This window comes from Serinus canaria, chromosome 2, assembly GCF_022539315.1.
Source record: "Serinus canaria isolate serCan28SL12 chromosome 2, serCan2020, whole genome shotgun sequence".
Classification (NCBI taxonomy): Eukaryota; Metazoa; Chordata; class Aves; order Passeriformes; family Fringillidae; genus Serinus; species Serinus canaria.
Window position 1 is genome coordinate 44,194,062 of NC_066315.1, and position 23,748 is coordinate 44,217,809.

At 39.6% G+C, this 23,748-nt stretch overlaps 1 protein-coding gene across 1 annotated transcript in view; it reads left to right on the top strand.

Moving 5' to 3' along the window:
- GLB1 (galactosidase beta 1) overlaps positions 1 to 23,748 on the top strand; it is a 42,496-nt gene that overhangs the window by 12,110 nt on the left and 6,638 nt on the right. The window contains exons 3-14 of the mRNA XM_030229210.2: positions 3,497 to 3,647; positions 3,951 to 4,011; positions 4,838 to 4,932; positions 6,164 to 6,344; positions 7,898 to 7,956; positions 8,835 to 8,956; positions 9,038 to 9,078; positions 9,541 to 9,653; positions 12,506 to 12,580; positions 19,136 to 19,225; positions 20,347 to 20,460; positions 21,472 to 21,603. Coding sequence (XP_030085070.1) covers positions 3,497 to 3,647; positions 3,951 to 4,011; positions 4,838 to 4,932; positions 6,164 to 6,344; positions 7,898 to 7,956; positions 8,835 to 8,956; positions 9,038 to 9,078; positions 9,541 to 9,653; positions 12,506 to 12,580; positions 19,136 to 19,225; positions 20,347 to 20,460; positions 21,472 to 21,603 — 1,234 coding nt within the window. The remainder of the gene's footprint in view (positions 1 to 3,496; positions 3,648 to 3,950; positions 4,012 to 4,837; positions 4,933 to 6,163; positions 6,345 to 7,897; positions 7,957 to 8,834; positions 8,957 to 9,037; positions 9,079 to 9,540; positions 9,654 to 12,505; positions 12,581 to 19,135; positions 19,226 to 20,346; positions 20,461 to 21,471; positions 21,604 to 23,748) is intronic.

Consider the following 23,748-nt stretch of genomic DNA (forward strand, 5'->3'; position numbering starts at 1 on the left):
CTGATGCTAAAAAAGCACCTCACCTACGAAAAACCCATTTTGTTTTTCTTTGAGGTTTGTCAATAATCAAGTCTTACTGCTCTTGATTATTTGAGATAAAGGTATGAGTATTCATATTACCCCAAAGAAATCTTCTGTGATTTTGTGTGATTTTGGTAAAAAGACTGGAAATTGGTGTATGTGATTGTGTTTTTGTTTTCTCTTCATCTGCATACTCTTTCCTGGATCAGTAATACTGCTAGCAAAGGACAGAGATACAAATTTCGTGAAGTCATTCTGGAATGAATGGGCAGCAGCACTGCTGGACTCCATGGCAGAATGTGGTGGTTGGACTCCCAATCTTGAGGCCTCATCTGAAGGCTGTGATTTTGCTGCTTCGGATTTTTTTCCATAAGACAGGGAATGGTCCTGCTATAATTTGAAATATGGGAAACTTCCTTGTCTTATCAAGGCATTCCCAGTGGGTTTACCACTTCAAGGGAAACAGGATCCTTATATTATGGGATTGTGCTTGTAAATACCTTGTGGATAAAGCCAACCAGACATGTTCTCCTTCCTGTTCTGTGCAGCCTTTTTTCCAAAAGGCTGTCTGTGCCTTGATGCATCATTCAGCTCATGGCTGAGGCAGCAGCTCCTCCTGGTCTCTGGAATAGGTGAAGTCAGTGCATGAATATAATTGTCTGCACCTGGTAACATCTTAAGCAATAACAGAACATGAGAAAACAGATGACAGTAAGCTTGATCTTCTATTTAAGCCTAAGAGATCAAGGCTTACCCCTTCTAAAGAGCAGGTTGAAATTTAATGTTGTGGTTGGTGTGATGTCCCAGAAGGTGGTGGAGGAGGATGCTGAGGAGCTCACTCACCACCTCAGCAGGGGTGTCTGGTCACACAGGTAACTGTCCTTGTTTTCAGCTTCTGAGCTGTATCTGCCAGCTGGAAATGAGTGTTGGCTGAAGAGGCCATCTGGAAAGCAGGGGAGCTTTGGGGTTTGTTTTGTGCAGAGCAGATAAACAGTTGCCACTAGATGGGGCAGAAGATGTATACAGGATTTACTGATTCAGTGGAGACACTTCCTAGAAGAATCCACAGTTACCTTTACAGGCTCATAGAAAATTAAAGAATGTAGAGCATTTTCTTTGTTTTACTCTGTTTGTTGACTAATGAACAGAAGGGTGTCAACCTGTGCAAAGTCCTTCTATGAAGGAGCTGTTGTTTAGAATATGGAATATTTTAAATTTAAACACAAATTACTGTTCCTAAAGACTCATATATGAGTAATTTAACTAGCATGCTCATTGATGAATGTAGTACAATTTATTCAATTTTACACTATTAAAAAAATCCCATCCTGGTATTACAGAGAGAATTATCTTGTACATTAAAGAAGTTGAAGTGTGATTTTTTTTGCCTGTTGATAATATCTGAAATAGGAGAGGAAAGCTGTAACTTCTAAAGAAAGGAAGGTTATAGCATGAAGCTTAGAAATTGTGTGTAAATGGAAAGTAAACTCAAATACAGAATAAATACTATATTTCAAGTTTGAAAAAGGATGAGAGTTTCCTTTATAAATTCAATATTCTGTAGCTAGAGCTGTACAGGGCCAACAACTGACTGTAAATTTTGACAATGGTATGTAACAAATATATTCATTAAAGATAACAATTTCAATGATTTCATTTGAGACCATCACTAGCTGTAGAAAATATAGTGCTGGATTAAAGTGTCTTAGTAACCATTTTTAGACCAGTGTTTAAAATAATTTTTTATCATGATTCATTATATAAAACAATGGTTTCAAATAGGTTTTTTTCTTGTGCTTCTTCCCTTTTTCTCTGCTAAAATCTGCTTTTTTTCCAGTCTTGTGGTCAAGCATGTGACATAAATGAAAACTGTTTCTGGAAGGATTTGTCTGTCTTCTTCCATCTTGAGCATAAGGGAGCTGGAGAAACCCTGTCATCCTAACTTCAGACAGTATTAAGTGCATTTAAACCTTAAGACTTTTTTCTGAACAAGTTCGTAATTCAATGAGTGTATTTTCACATGGTTCATATATTTGTTAAATGCACATATAGTCTTTTTTTTAACAAGTGGGTTAATTGTGCTTCAGAAACAATTAGAGCAGCTTGACACAGAAATAAAATATACCACATAAAGGGGAAAATCTGCATTTTGATGCCTGAGTGCATTGCTTTGACTCCATCCTGGCACTCAGATTTTAAGCTTTATCTTTTCAAACAGAGGCTTAAAATTTTGGCATTTGAGATGCTATAATATTCACAAGGGTTTAAAGATTATAACTTTTGTATTTAATGTTCATGTACATGTCTGTCTGTGTATGGCCATTTCAGTAGTGTACTCATGAGAGGGTTCCTGCTTTTCTTCCTTATTGAAAGCATTGGTTTAGGGACTTTCTTTCCCTCTTGGGTGCTTTTTGCAAAATTAGATGTGGAGCATACTAACAAACCCAGGCAGTAAGGAAAGTGTTGCCTTAGAGCATCTTTGCTTGACTAGACACAGTTTTGGGAATTTTAGAAATTTTAGAGGAATGAGTTTTCACGTTCCCTCGAATCCTTGCTCGGGTTGTACTCATCCCTAATTTTAGTCTGTCTTTGTTAGACTGTCATTTAGTACCATGGCAAACAAAACAAGGTTGTCAAGCAGGGATTGTCAGCTACAACACTCCTCATGGCATTTGGTAGATTACTGTTTATTTGTTGTCTTGCAACCAAATGGGGTTTTTTTTATTTCTGTGAGATGTTCTGTGCTGAAGTTGTGGTCTTCTGAGTCCTAGAGGTAGGAGAGAGGTGTTCTTTCAAATGGTGATCTGCTTGTTTGGCATCTTTATTACTTAGTTGAAATAAGGCTTTACTTTGTCCAAGTTCTTGGGCACCTTAACATTTCTTAACTTAATTGTTCTTCCAGTGGTGGTTTTCCAGAACTTGCATTGTTTCTGGTCAATGAAGGTCAATGAAACCTAGATGCAACATGATGTGAGGCTTAGGTGTTTTTCAAATGCTTTGCAGTGGCAGCAGCATAGACCTGACAGCCTGGTTGGTGTTCCCTGTGCAAACTGGGTGATCCATTAATGAAGGGTCACGTGCTGTTTTGTGCTTGTTCTTGGCCTCCTCCTTCATGAGTGGTTTACCACATTCATCTTCTCATCAACCTCCCACCACTATACAGCTGCCAGCTGCCTTGCCAGCTTCAAAACTGTTTATTTAATTTTGGAACAGACATCATGGTTTCACAACGGCACTACCAGAACCTGTTCTTGCTCTGATAGGGACTCCTGCAGACATAATCCTAATTTCAGTGTTAATTTTAATGCTTTCTGCTGTATGAAATACCTGGCAGAAGAAAAGCCAGAGCGTTACTCCTGTCTTCTTCGGATCAGCAGCATTACTGATCTCTGGGGCATGTAGTGCAAATAGCTGTTTTCCTGAATTCTGGTTTAGTCTCAGTTTCCTAATGGAAGGTGATTTTCTCTCTTAATAGGTATGTCCCATGGAACTACCACGAACCCCAGATGGGCACGTATGACTTTTTTGGTGGCAAAGATCTAGAGTATTTCCTGCAGCTTGCCAATGACACTGGATTGCTTGTTATTCTGAGAGCTGGACCTTACATCTGTGCAGAATGGGACATGGTATACAACCTTTTGTAACAGCTCACTGCTAGGGTAAATCTAGTGCAAGTATTTCTTAAAGGAAAAGTAAGACTTAGTCATTGATGTATCCTTAGACAAGAGTCTTGGTGTAGTGTGTTAAAATCCAATTAAAATGCATCCTAAGTGACTTCTTACAATACAAACTTACTCTAGTTTTTTTTTCGTTAGGAATTACTACTTGTTGAAAATCAGTTTTCTACAAGTCTCCGTATATTTCCTGATAAGAGGCTAAATTCTTCTTAGGATTCCTAAAATGTCACTATTTCCCTTTTTTTTTCCCAGGGAGGTCTTCCTGCATGGCTGTTGGAAAAGAAATCTATTGTTCTCAGGTCTTCTGATTCAGGTAGAGGCATCAGAAAAGACCATTAAAAATGCACTGTAGCAGCAAGGCAACTTTTTGTTTGAGGCCATTACTAGATAATTCATATTTCAGCTCAAGTTTTCTTGTGAGTAAAATCTTCAATACTTTTAGTTAGAAGTGTGCATTCAAAAAGTGTGTAGAACAATCAAAGTAGGGGAGAAAGTTTCCAAGGTATTGTCAAGTTGGTGCCAAGAGGGGAATCATTGTCACCATTAAGGAAAAGAAAGCTTCAGTTTTGAGGTTTTTGGATTTGCCACAGCCACTCATAATGGGGATCCTTCTTGGCTGGTCAGTGTGCAATCCAGAATGAGTTACAGCATTCTCATGTGCTCCTGTTTAAGAACCAGACATGGGAGAATAAGATGAGACGGGAGATTGTGTTTATTGAAGTGAATGTAGGGGATGAATATATAAGTATCATATCCAACTTCTATTGGATCATAGAATCATATCTATTCTGCTGACTGTGTTTAAGTTATCTATTTAAAAAATAGTACATAGATCAAGAGTTGAATTTGTCTTCCTGTTGAAATGCATTAGGACAACCTGTGAGACATAGTGAAGTCCTTTTGATAATTTTCAAAGTTCATCAGTATTTAAATGTTTTATTTCTTAGTAAACTGTACTGGAAGCATTTATGGACAAGTAGAAGAGCACATTTGTTCAAGTATAAGAGAAATCTGTTCATTAAATGCTGTTCATAATTTACATAATTAGAACACTACATAAAGATGACCCATATGTAATTTAAGACAAAATCAGAAAGAGGCAGAAAAGTTGTGAAACATGTAAACTTTGTGTATCACAGATTACCTGCAAGCAGTAGAGAGATGGATGGGTGTCCTTTTGCCAAAGATGAGGCCTTATCTCTATCAAAATGGAGGTCCAATCATCATGGTGCAGGTAACTTTCTGAAAATCAGATGAACCCAAGCAGCATGAGTGCTTGTACTGCTCTTGCATACACACCATGGGTCTTGGGTGGTGGTGTCACAGGTACTTCTTAAGTTTCAGGTAGCTGCAAGATTTTGATGAAATACTTTATCCTAAAGAACTGAATCCACTGTTTCTAGGACTCAGAGAGCCCTCATCTGTTCTGTCAAAGTTGTTTCCCACAGCTGTATAAAGCAGTAGAGGGAACTTGTGTAGCTTTTTAGATCTGAGGTTTGTGGCAATTCTCACATAAAGCCAAAATGCATACAGTTGCCTGAAACAATCTGACAGGAAAAAGGGGAATAAGAATACCCTTAGAGAGAAGCAAAAGCAGCATGGAGTAAGCCTAAATTAGCACCTAACTTAAGTTGTAGGTGTTTCAGAGCTCAATTTTGTATGTTCATGGTGAGTAGCTTCTGTCCTAAATTCCTTCTAGATAGATGTGTGGGAGTGATTGTCCTATATTTGTAGTATTTGATCATAACAAAGCTTTATTTCAATTTCTTTAAACTCCCTGACTGGCACAGGATGGGATAAGAAACGCTTCTTGTAATATGCCCAAGATAATTTTGTTGATCAGTGTGCTTTGTCTGTTGAGCAGAAGCACTGAGCAAAATTATTCTTTGGCAGAAGTAGGATGCTTATAACAGAGTTTTCAGAAATAACCTTTAGGATTGGAACCTATTGTATCTGGAGCTGAAAAGTTCATCTCTTTGGAAAAGGGGCAAGATGAGTACCTCCCAGTAGTAGCACAGTTGTTCTCCCTTAAATCCTTTGGAGTCCGTTTCAGGGCTTTGTGGTTCGTGTGAGCCCTTTGTAGATGTCTGTTCTGAATGTCCAGTTTTGTCATAGTTTTGATCATTTCACAACCTGTTCTATGGTTTTATTGGTCTGCTTGGGAGGTGGGTTATAGATCTCAAATTTTAATAGAGACTCTATTATGATCACTGTAGCTAAACAGATACTTGGAGGGGGATGGAAATTTGCAGGCAAATGGCTTAGCTCTGCACAGTGATGGTCCACTGTAAAGTACAGTTGAGAGGAATTAGTCTTGTCTTCTCATACTCCTCAGATCTGGAGTTAAAATGACATTTTCAATATTGCTATCAAAGGAAGAAGAGGGTTGGATTTGTGCTTTCTGTTTTGTTATCAGATGCAGACTGAATTGGCTATGGCTTTACTGACTTGCTTTTCCTCTGCAGGTAGAGAACGAGTACGGAAGCTACTTCGCTTGCGACTACAACTACCTGCGCTTCCTTCTGAAGCTTTTTCGCCTGCATCTTGGGGATGAGGTGGTGCTCTTCACAACTGATGGTGCCAGCCAGTTTCACTTGAAATGTGGGGCTCTCCAGGGTCTCTATGCAACGGTGGACTTTGCTCCAGGTTGGAGACTGCTATTTGATTCCAAAAATTCTGAGCTCTTTTTGGCAAGACAAACTGACTTGACTGCTTGCCAAACTTGCCTGCTTTGTTTAAATGAAGCGACAGGAGTTTATGTGTATTTGACATACTCTTAAACATACAAGAATCACCCATGAGCACCCAGTTAGAAAGCCATAATCACTTCCTTGCATCTTGAAATCATGAATAGCTAATTTACGCTGCTCATATCACATAGCTCCTAAAAATTAGGAATAATAGTTGGCATTGATTCCTTGTATTTTTTTTAATATTCCTTTTTGGTGTTGGGGTTTTTTAATGTCCTCTGTCTGTCCTGGAATCCAGCCATCCAAATACATTTCTTTTTATGCTAGAGGTTATTAGAAAAAAAAATGCTGTTGAAGATCGTCATTAGAAATGTGCACACTGCTACAATTTGCTGTATTATAGCTCTGAAGAATGGCTAAGCATTAGTAGTGTGATCAGAGAGTACCCTTTTGATAGGAGAGTTCAGGATTTAAATGTTTGTATACTGCATGGATTTGACAAAATAGGCTTAAAACGGAAGAAACAAACTCCAAGACAGATATTTTCGGTTTTTTTATTGTGCGGCCTCTTCTGTACCTTATTCTCTCTACAGCCAAACACATGTGCTTAGCAGGGATCTGTTTTCTTGCAAGTAGAATGAAATTGTGGATGTCTTCGTGTGTATCCTTTTGTGGGATTCACATTCTCTGAACCTGAGAGAAGCAGAGAAGAGAATGATCAAAACAATTCTTATCTGATTTGCTGCTCCTGTGTTGTGCCAAAGTAGAATGGAATATGGAGATTGTTTACCCAAAGTGATGGTGTTTTGCTTCCTTGGCCTGTCAGGACCGAGCACGTGTCCAGACTATTGGTCAGCAGGCAGTCATGAGATTTGTTCAGTTGAGTTCTTGTGCAGTTTCAGTTTAGATGTAGTGTAATATAGTGTAATATAGTACAGAATAATAGTATAATAAAGTAATTAATTAGCCTTCTGATATCATGGAGTCCTCCTCATCATTCCTCCTGCCAATCGGGCAAAATTACACCGATATCCTTTATACAATGGTGAGCCACTCACTAGAGAAGTTGTTTCCAGCCACTGTGCCTTGAGCCACTAGGAGTGATCAAGAGTGAAACATCTCTTTAGAGATTGCCTGGTTTCTACTCTTCCCTGTAGCCTTGGTAACGTAACCTCAGACTTAGACTTTCCAATGATCACTGGCAGTTCTTACACATCTCAGACTTCTTTGTGCCAGGATGTCATTTCTGAGAAATGCTGGGTTTTCAAAAGATGTGTCTCAAAAGCAAAGACACATACACAGGCATGCATATGTGCATGTATATATTTAAAATAAGTTTTGCAAGTTAAACATCAGAATCAAAAGTATTGATTCCTGTGTTTGCTGGAGCAGCTTTCTTGTCATGATTTTTGCTAGACTAGAAGGCAGATAAGACACCAATTTCAATAAAATGACAGACCCAGAAAATTATGGATATAGCAACTCAATTTTATTTCTTTCTGTTTATAGGTGGCAATGTCACAGCAGCATTCTTAGCTCAAAGGAGCAGTGAACCCAAGGGCCCTTTGGTATGTGTTTTCACTTAAACGTTTTGTATCATGTCTAATCTTGAAGTTGTTAATCAGAGAGGGGTTGACAGCAGTGCATTGAACAATTTTAGGGACATGTTGACGAAGACATAATTTCCAAGTTGGAAAAGGGAATAGAGGATCTTCTCTGTGTGTTTGTGTAATCCACATTAACTGCTGCTCTGCAAATGCTATTTTAGTCTCAAAAAGTAATGATTTTGCTTCAGTAGTTTTCCTTGCTAAGACAAATGTTTACAAAGCAGCGGAAACACTGAGGATGGTTAGACAGGTTAGTGAGATATGTGTGTAGGTAGAAGTTAAAAGCAGAATTAAAAGGGCAGATTAGAAGTTGTTTCCTGTTTTCAGCTACCCTAGAGGTTTTATACAAGCTGTAGTGGATTGTGAAAACACTGGAAGCCATTTTGAGAAAGGGAGAAGGCCCACTGAGGGTACAAAATTATCTCTGTGCTAAGGAGTTGTTTAGAAAGCAATTTGAAATATTTTTCATTACGTCCAGTTTGTGTATGCTATTCTGCAGAGAAAATGTTGATTCCATCATTTATTTGAATGCCAAGCATCTGAAACACATCCTTGTTGCCAGGTTCCCAGGAAATCTGTAGTCTTTGATGCTTAAGCAATTGTTTTCAAAACGTCCCTATAAAATTATTGAAACAATCCTTTAATTCCTTTGACCTGTACTCAGCTGAAAAGGACTCATCTAGTATGTACTTTGCTATATTTATAGTAGTTTAAAAATGGCTCAAATTAGTCAAGGTGCCCTTTTTTCCTTCCCTCTTACAGTTAGGAACCTCAATTCACATTGCATTCTTGTTCCCTCTTCATGTTTTCCCTTCCTCTTTTGCCCTTCCTCCTTTCAGGTTAATTCTGAGTTTTATACTGGATGGTTGGATCACTGGGGGCACCGTCATTCTGTTGTGCCTGCACAAACTATAGCTAAAACACTTAATGAAATCCTGACACGTGGTGCTAACGTTAACCTGTAAGTGTGTGTTCAGTAGAGCTTAACTTTGGGGGGATTTCTTTTCCCAGTTCAGCAAAACCTGATTTTTTTTCTTTTTAGGTACATGTTTATAGGTGGGACTAACTTTGCCTATTGGAATGGTAAGAAATTATTTAAATTATACTAATGGCAGAGGGGAGCTGTTTATGAATTAGGTAGTGATATATTTTGTGAAAGAATAAGCTGTGCCTACTTGCCCATGGCAAAAGACATGACTGCACTAGCTGTTCTTTGTTTATTGCCAACGTGTTGTACCCAAACTTGCATGGTATTTGTCTTTTCCAAGGCTCCTTCTGCTTCACTTGGTGATGTGAAACAGTTGGAACACAGATAAATGTGTTTCTCTTCAGAATATTTCACAGAGTGGTGTAAGCTCACAAGGACATTGTCCTCCTTCAGGAACAGTTTTTTATGCCAAATCCCAAACATCAAGGCCTACACTGAGTCTAAAAATGTAGCAGAATCTGTCTGTAATTGAAAAGAATTCTGACAGTTGATACCTTTGGAAAAAAAATATCTCTTCCACTGCTTTTATTGCTTTTTCTTTTTTCCTTTTCCCCTAGGTGCTAATATGCCTTATATGCCTCAGCCCACTAGTTATGACTATGATGCTCCCCTGAGCGAGGCAGGAGATCTGACAGAAAAGTATTTTGCCTTGAGAGAAGTCATTGGTATGGTGAGTGTCCCCAGGACATTTTTAGAATGGTTCTTTGAAACATACTCCAAACTCTCTTGTTCTTGTATTGGTGTAAGTTACTCCTCAATATACTGTTTTCTGCATTTGGGGGAAGTGAAATGGAACCTGACAATTAGGCCAACCTAACTGCTTCTCATTACAAAAAGCAAAAGATCTTGCACCTCTCTAGCTATTCTTTCTGTCCCAATGGCTTCCTCCTTCCTTTTGGATGAGAGGATAGTGGTGTAGGTCTGACTCTGACGTAGATCAGCTCTCCTTTTTTGCTATATTTGTTTTCTCTCAAGGTCAGTAAGGTGAATCAGCTCCCTCAGTAGGATGAGAGCCAATGGTGCCACAAGGGGAGCAGAGGGAGGTGGGAAGGGTTTGGCTGGGAGTAGAGGTGGAGGAGGAGTGTACAGAGCTTTTTCCTTGCAGCATCAGTCAGCCATTCAGTCAGCTTAGGCTGATGACCTGATGTCAGCCCAGTCTGTGCTGCAGTATAGTGCTTTGGCTGTCTGTCCCAAACTTCATGTTGAGGTTTTGGGCCTCTGAGAAAGACCAGGCTTACTCAAAAGAGCACATCTTGGTTTTGTGTTTTCACAAACTGCAGCTAGTGGGTGGGACCAGCTTTGCCTTGCTCTAAAAATGCACAGTGTCTCTACAAACTGGAGATTGAAGTAGAACATGGAACCTCTGTCTGGGTATTGAATAGCCTTGCACTGGAGGCTGTTCAGATGAGGCTTAAAAACAGGTTCCATGTGAATCCCAAGGTTCAGGCTTGTAGGCACTATCCTGTTGCATCCCAGCAACATTCCTATGCACTAGAAGACATTTTTATTCTAAGAGTAGGTCTCTCAAAAGTGTACTACACTTTTTCTAGGGTTGAGAATGCCTTTATCTCTTTAACTGTGGAAGGCCTCCTGGATTTTTTTTTTCATCAATGTCCTCATTATCCCTAAGCCTGAGTGGATAAATTGATGGGATAATTTTGATGGCCTTTTCAAGGGAAGTTTCCTGTCTTGATACAGCTTTTCTCACCAGAGAAATCCACAAACTTCCTGATTTTGAGTTTTTTTCTTCAAGGTGCAAGACCCCTCTCTGAGATGTAAGTAGTAATCTAGTGCAGTGAGAGAGCCTTGATAAGATGTGAAATGTTCACTATAACCTCAGGTATATTGGGTCATTTTTGCTGTGGTTGGTTTGTTTCTTAATTTGCATGTCCATAGATTTTCAGTGATGTTTTCCTGTCACTATTGTGGATTCTAAACCTGTAACAAGTTCTCTATTCAGTTGCAGTTGGAGGTGAAGCTGATGAAAGGAAATAAAGTTACTTGTAACAAATGACTGTGTTCAACATGTTAGCTGTGCTACAAGGATGACATTAAAGTATTCCTTTGCAGTTCCTATTAGTTAAAAAATGTAATGAAGAATTTCAGTCTGCAGTTTCTTTCAATTGTTGATAGCATTCTTTTAATTTTTACTATTGGGACTGAAATTTTCTGCTTTTGATTTCTTCTCTTGGGTGAATACAACTTTTGTTTTCTTTAAATCTGGGAATCTTGATTGTGTTCCAATACAAAGGAGAAAAAATTAACTTCTTACTGGAAATGTAAATCAGACTTTCATGCATCCATAATTGATACTTGACAGGGTAGCATTGGGAATTTATTGCTGTGGTCTGTTAAAAACAAAACACAAAGCCTCCAGCTAAATCAAAAACCCTTTCAGCCCCTAATCAAATTTATTTAAAAAAGAAACTGACAAGGTAAGCACTCCAAAGTTACTAAATTTGCAGATGGAGACACTCTTCACAAGGTTGGTCTTTCGTACATGTTTATTAAAATGTAGGCTTGGATTGCTTGTTCACGTGGGTATCTCATCTGCAGAAGTTTTTTCTCTGATATGCAGACAGGCCATGTCTTGTTAATGAAAGAAGAACAGATGCGAAGAGTGGCTATTAAATAATGGCAGGAGGGGGAGAAGGGGATGATGGCAAGAAGAAAAGAAGGTTGTAGGCACAGAAAGGAGAAGGCCAAGGTACTGGGCAGAAAGCCACTGTCTGGTCTGCCACATCTCAAAGGTGTCCAGGAAAGGAGTGAGTGAGTGGAAGCCCTTCATCCCTTCTCTCTGCTGATTTCTGGTGATTATTCTGAAAAGTGTAGGACAAGAAGAAATCAGAAGTAGATGGGTGTTCAGGGCATTTCTTTGTCATATTTCCCTGTGACTGATAGGACAGTTGTCTAGAACAGGAACAGAGGAAAGCTGAAGATGGGACCTCAGGGATTCTTGGAGCTGTGATCTCCAGTCCTGTTTCTCAAAGACCCCAGCCCAGGCAGTAATGGAGTAGCAGGTGGTGGTGGTGGAATATTGTAACACTGAAAGGAAAGGCACAAGAGGTTAGTCATTCCTATAAGGAAGTGTTGCTCACAAAGGGTGAGATGGAAATACTGTCTTTTTTTTGTTCACTCAAGCTCCCATGACCTGGGAGAGGACTGCAGAAAAGCTGTGGAAGAGACTAACTCAGGCTGTAGCCACAGGAGGGCTCCAAGGGCATTGGGAATTTTGGTAGTTCACTTTGTTCATTATGCTTTTTACCTTTACCTAATGTTGAATGGTTATTAAAAATTGCTCACCAAATGTGATCAAGTCTAATTTTTTCTTTTGGAAAAAAAAACAAAAAACCAAACTCCAACTGAAGACTAGATGCTTTAGTAGCCTTTAGGGTGGTTATTTACTTTTAGCCAAAGTTATAATTCTGTAAGTTGTGAAGTGTAAAGTGAGAATTCAGTTTAAGTGTGTTTGTATTTAACTTGTGTGTGTGAATGTGTGTTTTTTTCTTTTTCTCTTTCTAGTATAAGGAGTTACCAGAAGGTCTTATCCCTCCAACCACACCCAAATTTGCATACGGGAAGGTTCGCTTGCAGAAGGTAAATTAACTGTGTATCTTTTCACAGTGCTCTCTGTTTGCTTTTTATTAAAAATATTTATGAGGGTGTCACAACAGGCTCTAGATATCCTACAAAATAAAGAGGAAAACTTTGAAAGCAGACTTTGAGGAAGGAGGGAGCAGAGTTTGGGAGTTAGGAATCATGCCCATGTTAGAAAATGATCAAATGCATCTTGCCTGGCTGTAAAAAGATAGTGTTTACAATATGCAGTATGTGCCTGAAGCTTTGCTGAACTGAAATTAATATATTTTTAACACAACAGATTCATAGTTGTTTTAGATAACTCATCAGTCGTGTAGCTGGGGGAATGTTACCATGAGACTTACAACAAAGTGTTTTTGTAGCTGGTGATGCCTCAAAAGTGGAAGGAAAAGTAGGATGTACATATTTTTAATACTTCCAGACATTTAAATTTTGAATGTGAAACATTTTTGATAAATTTGAAAGTCTTATTGATAAAGTTTCTGACAACACCTGTAGCTGATGAGAGAAATTAAATTGGTTTCCTGCTGAGGGAAAAGCACACAAAACTAAGCACTCAGAGCCCTGCCTGTGTGACAGTAGTGGTATGGCTGGTCAGCTCACAAGTATCTGAGGTTTGACCATAGCACCATCACTTTAGGACCAAGGACAATTTTTTGTGAGATACATTTGAGAACTAGGTTCCTGCAGTGAGTGAAGTGGGTGGTTTAATAAGCAGCAGAGGAGACTGCAGGTATGAACTTGGCTATATTCTTTCTGCTGAGCACAGACAAGTTTTGAGATGGAGGATTACTGCAGTTGATATGCTGGATACTGTAACTCCTAATGCTTTGATTTCATACTCTGTAATTTCAATTTGGCAGTTATTTTTCCAGTTAGTCATGTATCTCATCTCTGCAGCTGAGCATTGCAAAGTCTAGTAGTGATAAGGCTTTGCAGGCATTTTCAAGTCATTCCGCTCAAGTGGTGGGCAGAAGAACTTTTTGCATAAAAGTGGTTCATCTGTGAAGTTGAAAGAGATCTCTATCACTTTCAACAACCTTTGAGTGTCTTCTTCCCATATGAGGTTTCACTGAACTGGCAGCAGTGACTAATTATAGGCTCTTATCGCTACACCCACCACCATGGCTGCTGTCTTTGGTTGCCAGCTCCTGGCAGCCCGGTTATCAGATATTGACTCTCCCATCTTGTCATGGATCATGTCTCTCACATAAGACTGTCCAGCTTCAGTTGAATGAAGAATTTTCTCTTTCATGTCTTCAAGAAATGAGTGCTGCTGGACTCTCTCAAGAGTCGATGACCAAACTTGCTCAAATATTGCATCTTTCACCTGACCTGCCCCTTCTACACCTTATGATTTTTTGAGAGGAAGCGTTTCACTCTCCAGACATCAGTTTTAGGAATGCAGATGGCATGTCTAAACTGCCAGATGTAAGGTTCCTGTCATGCTTGTACATATACTGCCATCTGCACTGAGAGCCTCTGGAACTGTTTTCTATGAAGAAGGTGGCCTTTTGCTCTGTGACCCACTGCTTAGCTACAGCAGTTTGCTCTGCTGGGTTACCCTGCAACACAGGTCAAGTCTCCAGTCATAGGGGTTTGTACTGTCCCAGCCCAAAGCTGCCTTCTCAACTCCTTTCTAGCTCCAGCTGGAACCAGTTTCAATGCATCTTGTTGTGTGAAGAAGCCTTAATATATTTTGGTGAATAGCAGAGAGGGACTATTCTAAATAGTAGCACTTAGCTTTTGTGGTGGTGTTCGCAGGGGTCCCAGGACGAGAGAAGAGATGAGGATCTGACTCCATGTTTCTGAAGGCTGATTTATTATTTTATGATATATATTATATTAAAACTATACTAAAAGAATAGAAGAAAGGATTTCATCAGAAGGCTATCAAGAAAGGAAAAAGAATTGGAATGATAACAAAAGCTTGTGACTCTCAGAGAATCCAAGCCAGCTGACTGTGATTGGCCACAAATTAGAAACAACCACATGAGACCAATCAAAGATGCACCTGTTGCATTCCACAGCAGCAGATAATTATTGTTTTTCTTTTTCTCTGAGGCCTCTCAGCTTCTCAGGAGAAAAATCCTGGCAAAGGGATTTTTCAGGAAATATCATGGCTACAAGCTTTGGTAACAGTAAACTTCCTAGCTATGTCATTGGCAGTGACAGTCAGTGCTAAAATAGGTACTGTGTGGATCTTCACTCTGCAGCTGAGGTCCAGCAGTCAGTCTGCCATGGAGAGCATTGAATCTGCTCCAGTGAACCAACATCCCTTTTGCAGAAAGGATGAGAGAAAGGAGACTCTGGAGTATTTTCAGGGGTCATATGATGTACTTTACAGAGGTACATGTAACCAGAGCAGGATGTTCTCTGTCTTTTTTTTCCTCAAGATATTCTATGGCAGTTCAGTCCTTAAGTACCAACTCCCCTGATGAGACAATTGTTCATTTTGAGCTATTGATTTATTTTAAAGAATTCTCCTGGGTGGGAAAAATACAGTTTATTAAAAAATTCTGAAAACACTGACATTACTATGTAAGAGCAAAGGCAGGAAATCAGGTGATATGGAAATACTCTTGTTGTACAGATGCAGAAGAGAAGTGCTAAAGATGAGGAATGAGGGCAAGCAAAGGCAGAACCACAGTAGATGGGCTCCAGAAGTGTGAACAAGATGATAGGTTTTAAGGATTTAAGCCCTGGAATTTGGGAAGCACTCTTTCCAGAGGGGAGTAAATTAATCTTAGTTCCTGCAATGTGTAGGCTGTGCAGGTTTGTGAGCAGGTGGTAGTTTCTGGTTACCACTTGGGGGGCCTGAGAAGTGCTTGGTCACAAGGAAGTGCTTTCCCTAGCACAGCAGGCTGCAGACTTACAAGTTCTGGAAAAGTATTCAGTTGTTAGGATGTGGAGAGCTCAAGCAATAGCAAGTAGCAGGCAGTGCTGCTGTGTGTTGGGGCTAAAAAGGGGTTAAGCAAACAGGATGCTGTCTGTAGTTGATATTCCTGTTGGAGCTATTTCCTTCCTTTTTTCTTTCATGCTTGATGTCTTGGTTTGGAAAGACAGGTGCCTGATAAAGAAGGCAGGAGCCTCCCCTGAAATGGAGAATTTCAGGGGAGGCAAACCCTCCCCACCCCTCCAAATTGCTATGAATTTTAAATTAAGGGGCTCTCAGGCAAAAAATATGGGAGCAGGAAATAACAGTTCTTTATAGAGAAGGAAAAAAAATAAAAGGATAAAATAAAAAAATGGAATACACTAGAACAACACTGCCAGAGTCAGAACTCAACCTGACACCCTGTTGGTCAGAGTGTTGGTAGCAGTCCAGTTGGAAAAGGTGGCTGCAGTCCTCCTGAAGTGTCCGGTGTGGTTCTGTTGGAGCAGGGGGTCCTGTAGAGAAAGGGTGTATTCTTCCTCCGCAGATCCATGGAAGCAGAAGCAGCTGCTGTTCCTCTGGGGAATCCAGGGGGAAGCTGTGCTGGTGTGTCAGAACCTCCAGATTATATCTGGGCAGCAATGCTTGGCTCCTCCCTCTGGCAGGAGCATCTCACAATGGGATGTTATAGTTCTTATCAGTCATGCCATGACATTCAACAGCCTGTTATCAGCAGGTGTCTCCCCAGAGGGAGGGGTGATTATGATCACTCAGGGAGAGAGATAAGGAGAATTGCCCACTTGACACAAGACAACTGCCCTGTAGATGGTAATAGAATACATCTTGCCTTGCCTTGCAATCTGGAACACCTGACTTTACACTTGGGTTTTGAAGTACTTTGGAGGATTAAAAAAATATTGCTTTTTTTTTAGCAGTCATCTGTTGTTTTACAGGTTTTTTTAAAAAATTCCTGACAATATTTGTAATTTTAAAGTTTACTAGTAAATTTCTCTTGTGGTACTGATTGCCCACTGAGTAGCAGTCAACAGGAATGTGCAGCAAGACCAAATCTTGTCTTGAAGGAGTTTTTTGTATGTACCGCTGAAGACTGAAAAGCTGAACAAAACTAAACTACTGAAGTTTCAAAAAAACAACCTTTTATCAATCCCTAAGTGAATCATGGTTGACCCATATTCAGAATAGAAGCCCCTTTGATAACAAGGACTTAAAATAAAATGACCAACAGGCATGTGTACAAGCAGCTAATACTCAGGTCAGCAAGGCACAAAACAGCATTCATTGCCACTTAGCAATTCATTCAAGTGATGACCATGTCTTAATGCTGCTTCTATTCATTTCTGGTTTTGCTGTCCACCTAGGGCTAAGACTATCAATGCCCATGGAATTGTTCAATTCTATAAATTACCTTTGTCAGTGTTTGTGCATCTTTTGCTTCACAGCTCTTGTTGAAGACGTGGTAGCTAAATCTCTCCTGTGGCCTGGCAAGTCCTGCATATTGCTGTAACATTACTGGCTCCCTTGGAGGGGCACAAGATAAGGAGCGGACCATGTGAGCAGTCTGGAATGTTTGGGAAATTTTACTGTATGAAAGATGATTGCTATTTTAGATACAAGTTTTTAAACTGAAAACATAAGAGCAAGCTACTTTCATCAAAATTTTGCAAGCTGTGTTTGACCAGCAGTCTTCTTGCCCAAGTGAACATGCTTAGCTGTGGGCTCGTAAGGGTGACCCAACCTCCAGACAGTGTTGGTGTTAGCTTTTATTTATTTACGACTTGCTTGTTCCTACCTAGAGTAATGACAAGTTCATTTCAGAAGTCTGCTTAGATCTGTGTCTACATGGTTGTTGTGGTTTAATCCTGGTAGGCAGCTGAGCACCATGCAGCCACTCATTCTCTCCCAGTAGGGTGGGGGAGAGGGTCAGAAAGGTAGAGGTGTGAAAACTTGTGGGTTGAGATAAAGACAGTTCAATAGGTAAGCAAAAACTGCACACATAAGTAAAGCAAAATAAGGAGCTCATTTGCTGCTACCTTTGCAGAGGGACATGCTCAGCCTTCCCCAGGAAAGCAGGGCTCCATCACAGAATCATTAATGTTGTAAAAAACCTCTTAGGTTACTGAGTCCAAGCATTAACCCAGCCACTACTGTGTTCTTCACTAAACCATGTTCCAGAGCGCCACATTACACACCTTTCAAACAATTTGTGTGTGTTGGTTACTTGGCAAGATAAACACTGTCATGCCAAACATCTCTCCTTCCTCCTTTTTCCTCCAGCTTTTATTGCTGAGCGTGACACCAATGGTACAGAATAATATCCCTTTGATCTGTCCTGGCTGTGTTCCCTCCCAGCTTCTTGAGCATCCCCAGCCTGCTCTCTGGTGAGAGAAGCAGAAAAGTTCTTGAATCTGTGTAAGCCCTGCTCAGCAATGACCAAAATATCTCTGTGTTATTGGCAGTCTTAGCAAGAATCCAAAACACAGCCCCATGCTAACTACTGTGAAGAAAATTAGCTGTATCCCAGCCAAAACTGCAGACTACATAATGTATACATAGACAATTCATGCTGGCTTCAGTTGCATCACTGCAAAATACTGTACAGTATTTCAGGACAACTTTCATGTAAGTTCTGCAGAAATTCAATACTTCTGTTATTGAGGTACCTTCAGAAATTTTTACTGCTGTGATTACTCTTACAGAATAGTTTTACTGGATTTTGAACACCTTTTTTTTTCTTCTTTTTTATTAAGCATTTGAATATAAATCTGGTATATGAGAGATATTTGAATGTCTAATGTGTTACCACTGAACAGTGACACAGTGTTGAGTTACTGCTGAACAGTGACAATAATTCTGGGGCAACAGACTGACATCTTTCATGAAAAATCATATGCAATTGATTTTTTGAGCTCGTAAGACATTAGGCATATTGTGTGCATTTTAACTAACCTAAAACTGATGATGGTGTTTGAGAGAGAATCGTAGATGGGTCGAATACTCCATAATGGCAATTACATTGTACATATCTAAGTCCTTATTCAGCAAGGTATTTATGTGTGTGACTAGCCTAAACCTTGCCCCCAGTCTCATTAAAACCAGTCCAGCTACTTCCACATGACAACTTAATTACAGCCTTAGAGTTTCTAAAATAATTTAAGACTAAATAGGGTAAATTCATCTTGGATGGCTCTTGATAGAATTAAACTGTATCTCTATTTAGCTCAGAATGATTCCAGAGTAACTCAATGGGAAACAGTGGCATTTTCCCTAGCTTGATTCTAAGTATAAATCAGCAAAATGTAGGTTATATATTGCTTTGTATTAATCATCCCGAGCAGTTGTGGTTTTTTATACAACTTCTGTGAGAAACTCCTGGGGTAGTTCTAGTTAAATAATAAAGGGTCACTTTTATTTTATGAATGCATAGCAAAATTAGAGCATCTGTTTTTATTAAAACACTGCTTTACATGTGGTATATTTCTTTCAGAGTTCATCAGTCGTCTCTGCTATATTGTATTTTAAATGTCTGCAAGGATGGTTTAAAGATTGGTTAACCTTCTGGACACATAGAGCTAGCTGACTTGATGGCTGGATGTGCAGGCCTTATATTTGGACTGAAAATTACTGACCTTCATATGTCTGCCTTTTTTGTGCTGCAGGCAGGCTCTGTGTTGGAGGTTCTTGATGGACTGTCACGTTCTGGACCAGTGAGAAGCACTTACCCTTTGACCTTTGTTGAGCTAAAGCAGGTGAGGATTCCTTCAGTAGTCCATTTGCAGTAATTTTGTGGAGTTTATTTGAGCCCTCTATGGTATTACTCTTCTTATGTCATGTCTTACACTTTGTCTAGCACACAAGTAATAGTATTATAAAGGTATCCTGGATTTTTGCATTGGAGACGTTTTCATATTCTACACTGCTCCTGTTTTGCCCCTGAGGTTTTCTTCTTCCTGTGGATGTAGGTGTCTGTGCTGTCTAGGCTTTCACCTTGATTTCTCTCCTCTTGAAGTATTGATTTTCAGGTCTTAAATGGCTTTTTTTTTTTTTTTTTTAAATCGTCTTCATAGCTCTCTGCTGGGTCTGCTTCAGTAGTTCTGTGTCCTCTCTTCCTGAGGAGCCCATAACTGAACACAACACTCCAGATATGGCCTCAAAAGGGCTGAGGAGATGGGCTGAGGGGTGGGATCATCTCCCTTGACCTGCTGTCCACGCTTTTTCTAATGTCCTCAGGATACCATCAACCTCTGTGGCCCCCAGGGCACTGCTGGCTCAGGAACAGATTGTTGTCCACCAGGACCCCCAGCTCCTTCTTTTCAGAGCTGCTTCCCAGCAGATCAGCCCCCAGCCTGTGCTGGTGCATGGGGTTATTATTCCCCAGGTGTAGGGCCCTGCACTTGCCTTTTTCTGAAGCTTGTTATTTACCTCTCCATCCAACTCTTCAGCCTGCTAAGGTCTCAGGAATGGCTATGTCTTATATTCTTTCCGTTCCTGATGGGGAACTTAGTGAAAATTATTCCAAAATATTCCTGATGTAAACCATGTAGTGTTTAATGGATAACTAGATCATGTTGACTTGATGAATGTATCAATTTATGGGCACTGGGTGAGAAGTGAACTTCCAAGTTTTTTATGTAAACTCAGTTATAAAGGGATTTTCACCAGTTTACCTAAAGGTCACCCATTACCTAAAGGTCAAAGTAAACTCTAATCTGGAATGGTGATAGTTGCTGTCTGAAGTGAATGAAAGTTAGCATTTCAGTGCAGGCATGTAGGCAGAAATGTGCGATATTTTTAATTCATGACCCAAATTGAAACAACAGAATTACTTGGTTCATTAATCTGTTGGTGGTTTTTCCTTTTCTTTTCCTAGTATTTTGGATATGTATTGTATAGAACTACACTTCCAAAGAACTGCGTGGAGCCAACACCACTGTCTTCAACTTTAAATGGAGTCCATGATCGTGCCTATGTCTCTGTGAATGGGGTAAAATCATTGTTTGCTGGTATTAATTTTTGCCATCAGTGCCCTTCATGAAAGTCAGGGATGCAGACTGGGGCTTTTTTTTCCTCCTTTCTCCAGATCACCAAAGCAACCCTGATCGTACTTAATCTCATGAGAAAAATAAGGAAGTATATAGTTGATGCATACCCGATGTTCAAATTAGTATTGTAGAAAACATGACTATCTATTGTCTTGCCAGTTTTGACATATTTGAATGTTGATGCACATTCTTGGCTGAGGTGAATAAAAGACCTAGAGAATGGATTTACTTGCAGGTTTATGGAATATGTTACTGATAGATATATTTGGTGGCTTTCTGCAATATTTGCAAATATTTTTTTATAAGTTTTCTCTTATTTCTTCCTTTGAGGGTGGAAGAAGGAGGAAGCCTGAGCCTATGTCTTACCTTATAAAACTGGCTTCTAACTACATTTAAAAAAAAAAAAAAAAAAAGAAAGTTTATTGTACAGAATGTAAACTTAGTCTTTCTTTCCATAAGCAGGGTTTTGGCCTTGCTTCATGAGAATTAATATAAATTCATGTATTTTACAGTCAATTAATATTTGACACATATTGACTCTCATCACCTTTGTGTCCAGATCAAGCTCATCTCTCCTTGTGTGGTGGGAATAGGAATAAATAAAACTAAATATTGTTGTACACATAATTGGAAGATGAAGCCAATGATTAAATCACTGATATTGCCAAAAATATTTTCAGTTACTGGACTAAATTTGGGAACTTGCTTTTGTGAATCAGATGCATCAAGACCCACTATCATATCCAGCTGATGTACTGAAATGTGAATGTTGATGTAGAAGCCCTTTGTGTATGCATGTGCTGACATGCAGGAGGTGGAGAGAAAAGGGATTTTCTTTACTCTTTTTTCCTTTGTCACTTTTAATCTTTTCACGTAAGTTGAAAAAATAAGTAACAGGGCATTCTTGGCTTTCAGTAGTTATTGTTTTCTTCTTGTTGTTGCAATTCATATAGGTACCTCAGGGTGTCCTTGAAAGGGACAAATCACTTAAGATAAATATAACTGGGCAGGCTGGAGCAAATCTGGACATCTTGGTAGAGAATATGGGCCGAGTCAACTTTGGTAGATACAATAATGACTTTAAGGTAAGTAAAATCTATTGAGTTATTGGATTGTGATGGTTTTTTGTCTTTTCCACAGGTTAAAAAGAAAGTAGTGAATTAGGAAGAGCAAAAAGGTCAGGATTAGACAGCTGTAACTTTACCTAAAATATAACTAGTCAGTAGTTTCCATATGAGTTTTCCAGACACCAAAATCAATGTGAAATTAAAAGGTGCTAGACATCTTTTAAACTTTATTTGTTTGTTCACTTACATTGACAGCCAAAGTGACACCCACAAGATTTTCTATTTCAGATGAGTTTATAAATAACAATATCAAAATTGTTTCTATAAACTCAAAAATGGGTTGGAAATTGGTCCAGAACTTAATTGCACTTTGAGGCTTGTGAATCCTGGGATTGCTTTTGGAGGCTGGGGGGGTGTATGTATGGGTACATAAATACCCTGTTGTATCTTTCTTCTTGTCCCATTTCATTTGTCAGCAGTGTACCCTTGCAGTACTCTGAGTGTGGCTGGGAAAGGCTGCCCATGAGCACTTCAGCATGCAAAAGGGCCAATTCACCCAAACTGACCAGGTGTTACTATTATCACAGAGCTTGCCTGTGCTTCTGGGTGTGTGCTACTCTTCAGGACTGTCACCTCCATGCATGAGTGGCTGTGGTGGGCTGACCTTGGCTGTGCTCATTCAGTCACTCCTCCTCCATCCACTGGAGACAGGGAGAAAATAAAATGAAGGGTTTGTTGTTCAAGATAAGGACAAGGAGATCACTCAGAAATTACTGTCATGGTTAAAATAAACTCAACTTGGGCAACTCAATTTATTCTTAAATATGTCATCAAAGAGATGCTCCCAGAATCACTGATGGGCTCAGCAGTGGATCTGTTCCAGAGTCATCTGGAACTGTCTTTGTCTTTCATGGGGCAGCTTTTGGCATCTTCTCAGAAAAGTCCCCACTGCAGCTCCCCTTGCTAACAAACCCTTGCCATGTGAACCCCATACCATGGAGGTACCACTAATGTAGCCCTAGGAAGGGCAGGGGTGAAAAGTAAACTCTTCTGGTTTTAGACTTAATGGGATTCCCAGTGCTACATAACAGTCAATAAAAGGGGTGCTTTAGAGGTGAGTCTTGTATTATGTTTGTGCTGTGTAGTTCACAGCATGCCTTTTTTTTTGATTTTTGATATTATTAGGATACAATAGGTAGCAGTAGGCTAACTGCTCATACTGTCTCTTCAAGGTACTTTGCCTTTATCTGAGTGGCGGGGGAAAGAAGCTGGTACCCCAGTGTTTTGCCGTCATGTTGAGGCAGCAGAGATATTGCTTTTGTTTGTTTGTTTGTTTGTTTGTTTGTTAACCAGCCAGATGATAAGGAAACCTACATGCTTAGTTTTAAATTAAGGTAAGAGAATAGAGGTTTAGAGGTTGGGTTAAGGAGGTGCTCAGTTGCTATGGTTGAGTTGAAATTCACACTTATACCTTTTAACCATATAAGAGTAAAAGCAGGTTTAAGAGACATGTCCATGGTGAAAATAATCCTCTAAAAGCAGGATCCTTCTGTGTAGGAAAGGCAGCCTTCCTTGGATTGCTTTGGACTATGTGCATTGCTTCTTTCTGTAGACTCCATCCCTCGTGCTCTCCTTCGTGTTGATTTTGAAAACTGGGTGTAATTATACCTTGAGTTTTAAAAATCCATGTGCTTTTGAAAATCCAGTTAGGGGAAGAGGTTCCTGTCTTGTGAAGCCTTACATTTTTTAACAAAGAGGATAGGTTTTCAGGTTTTGTTTGGCTCGAGTTTTAGGACTTTTTTGAGCTTGAAATGGAACTAGGCATCTAGCTTTTGGGAAGGAATCTTGAAAGGATTTTGCTTTTAAAACATCCTGTTGATCTAAGTCATGTTGTTAAAAGACACAAAGGAAGGAAGAGTGTGGTTTCTGTTATTTTATGTGTCTTTTCACATGCACACTGTCACCTACATCTCAGTTTTACTCAGAAAATTTATATCCACATCTTGGTACACCGAGTCACTAGCCCAAGACATTAATTTGCACAAAAGCAGAGAAAGTGGTATTTACTTCCTACAAATCTTTTCCAGATAAGCATCACTGAATGTGTATTCTTATGCAGACCTAAGTAAGAATGTTTAGTAGGTACTTAATATAAGTTGAAAA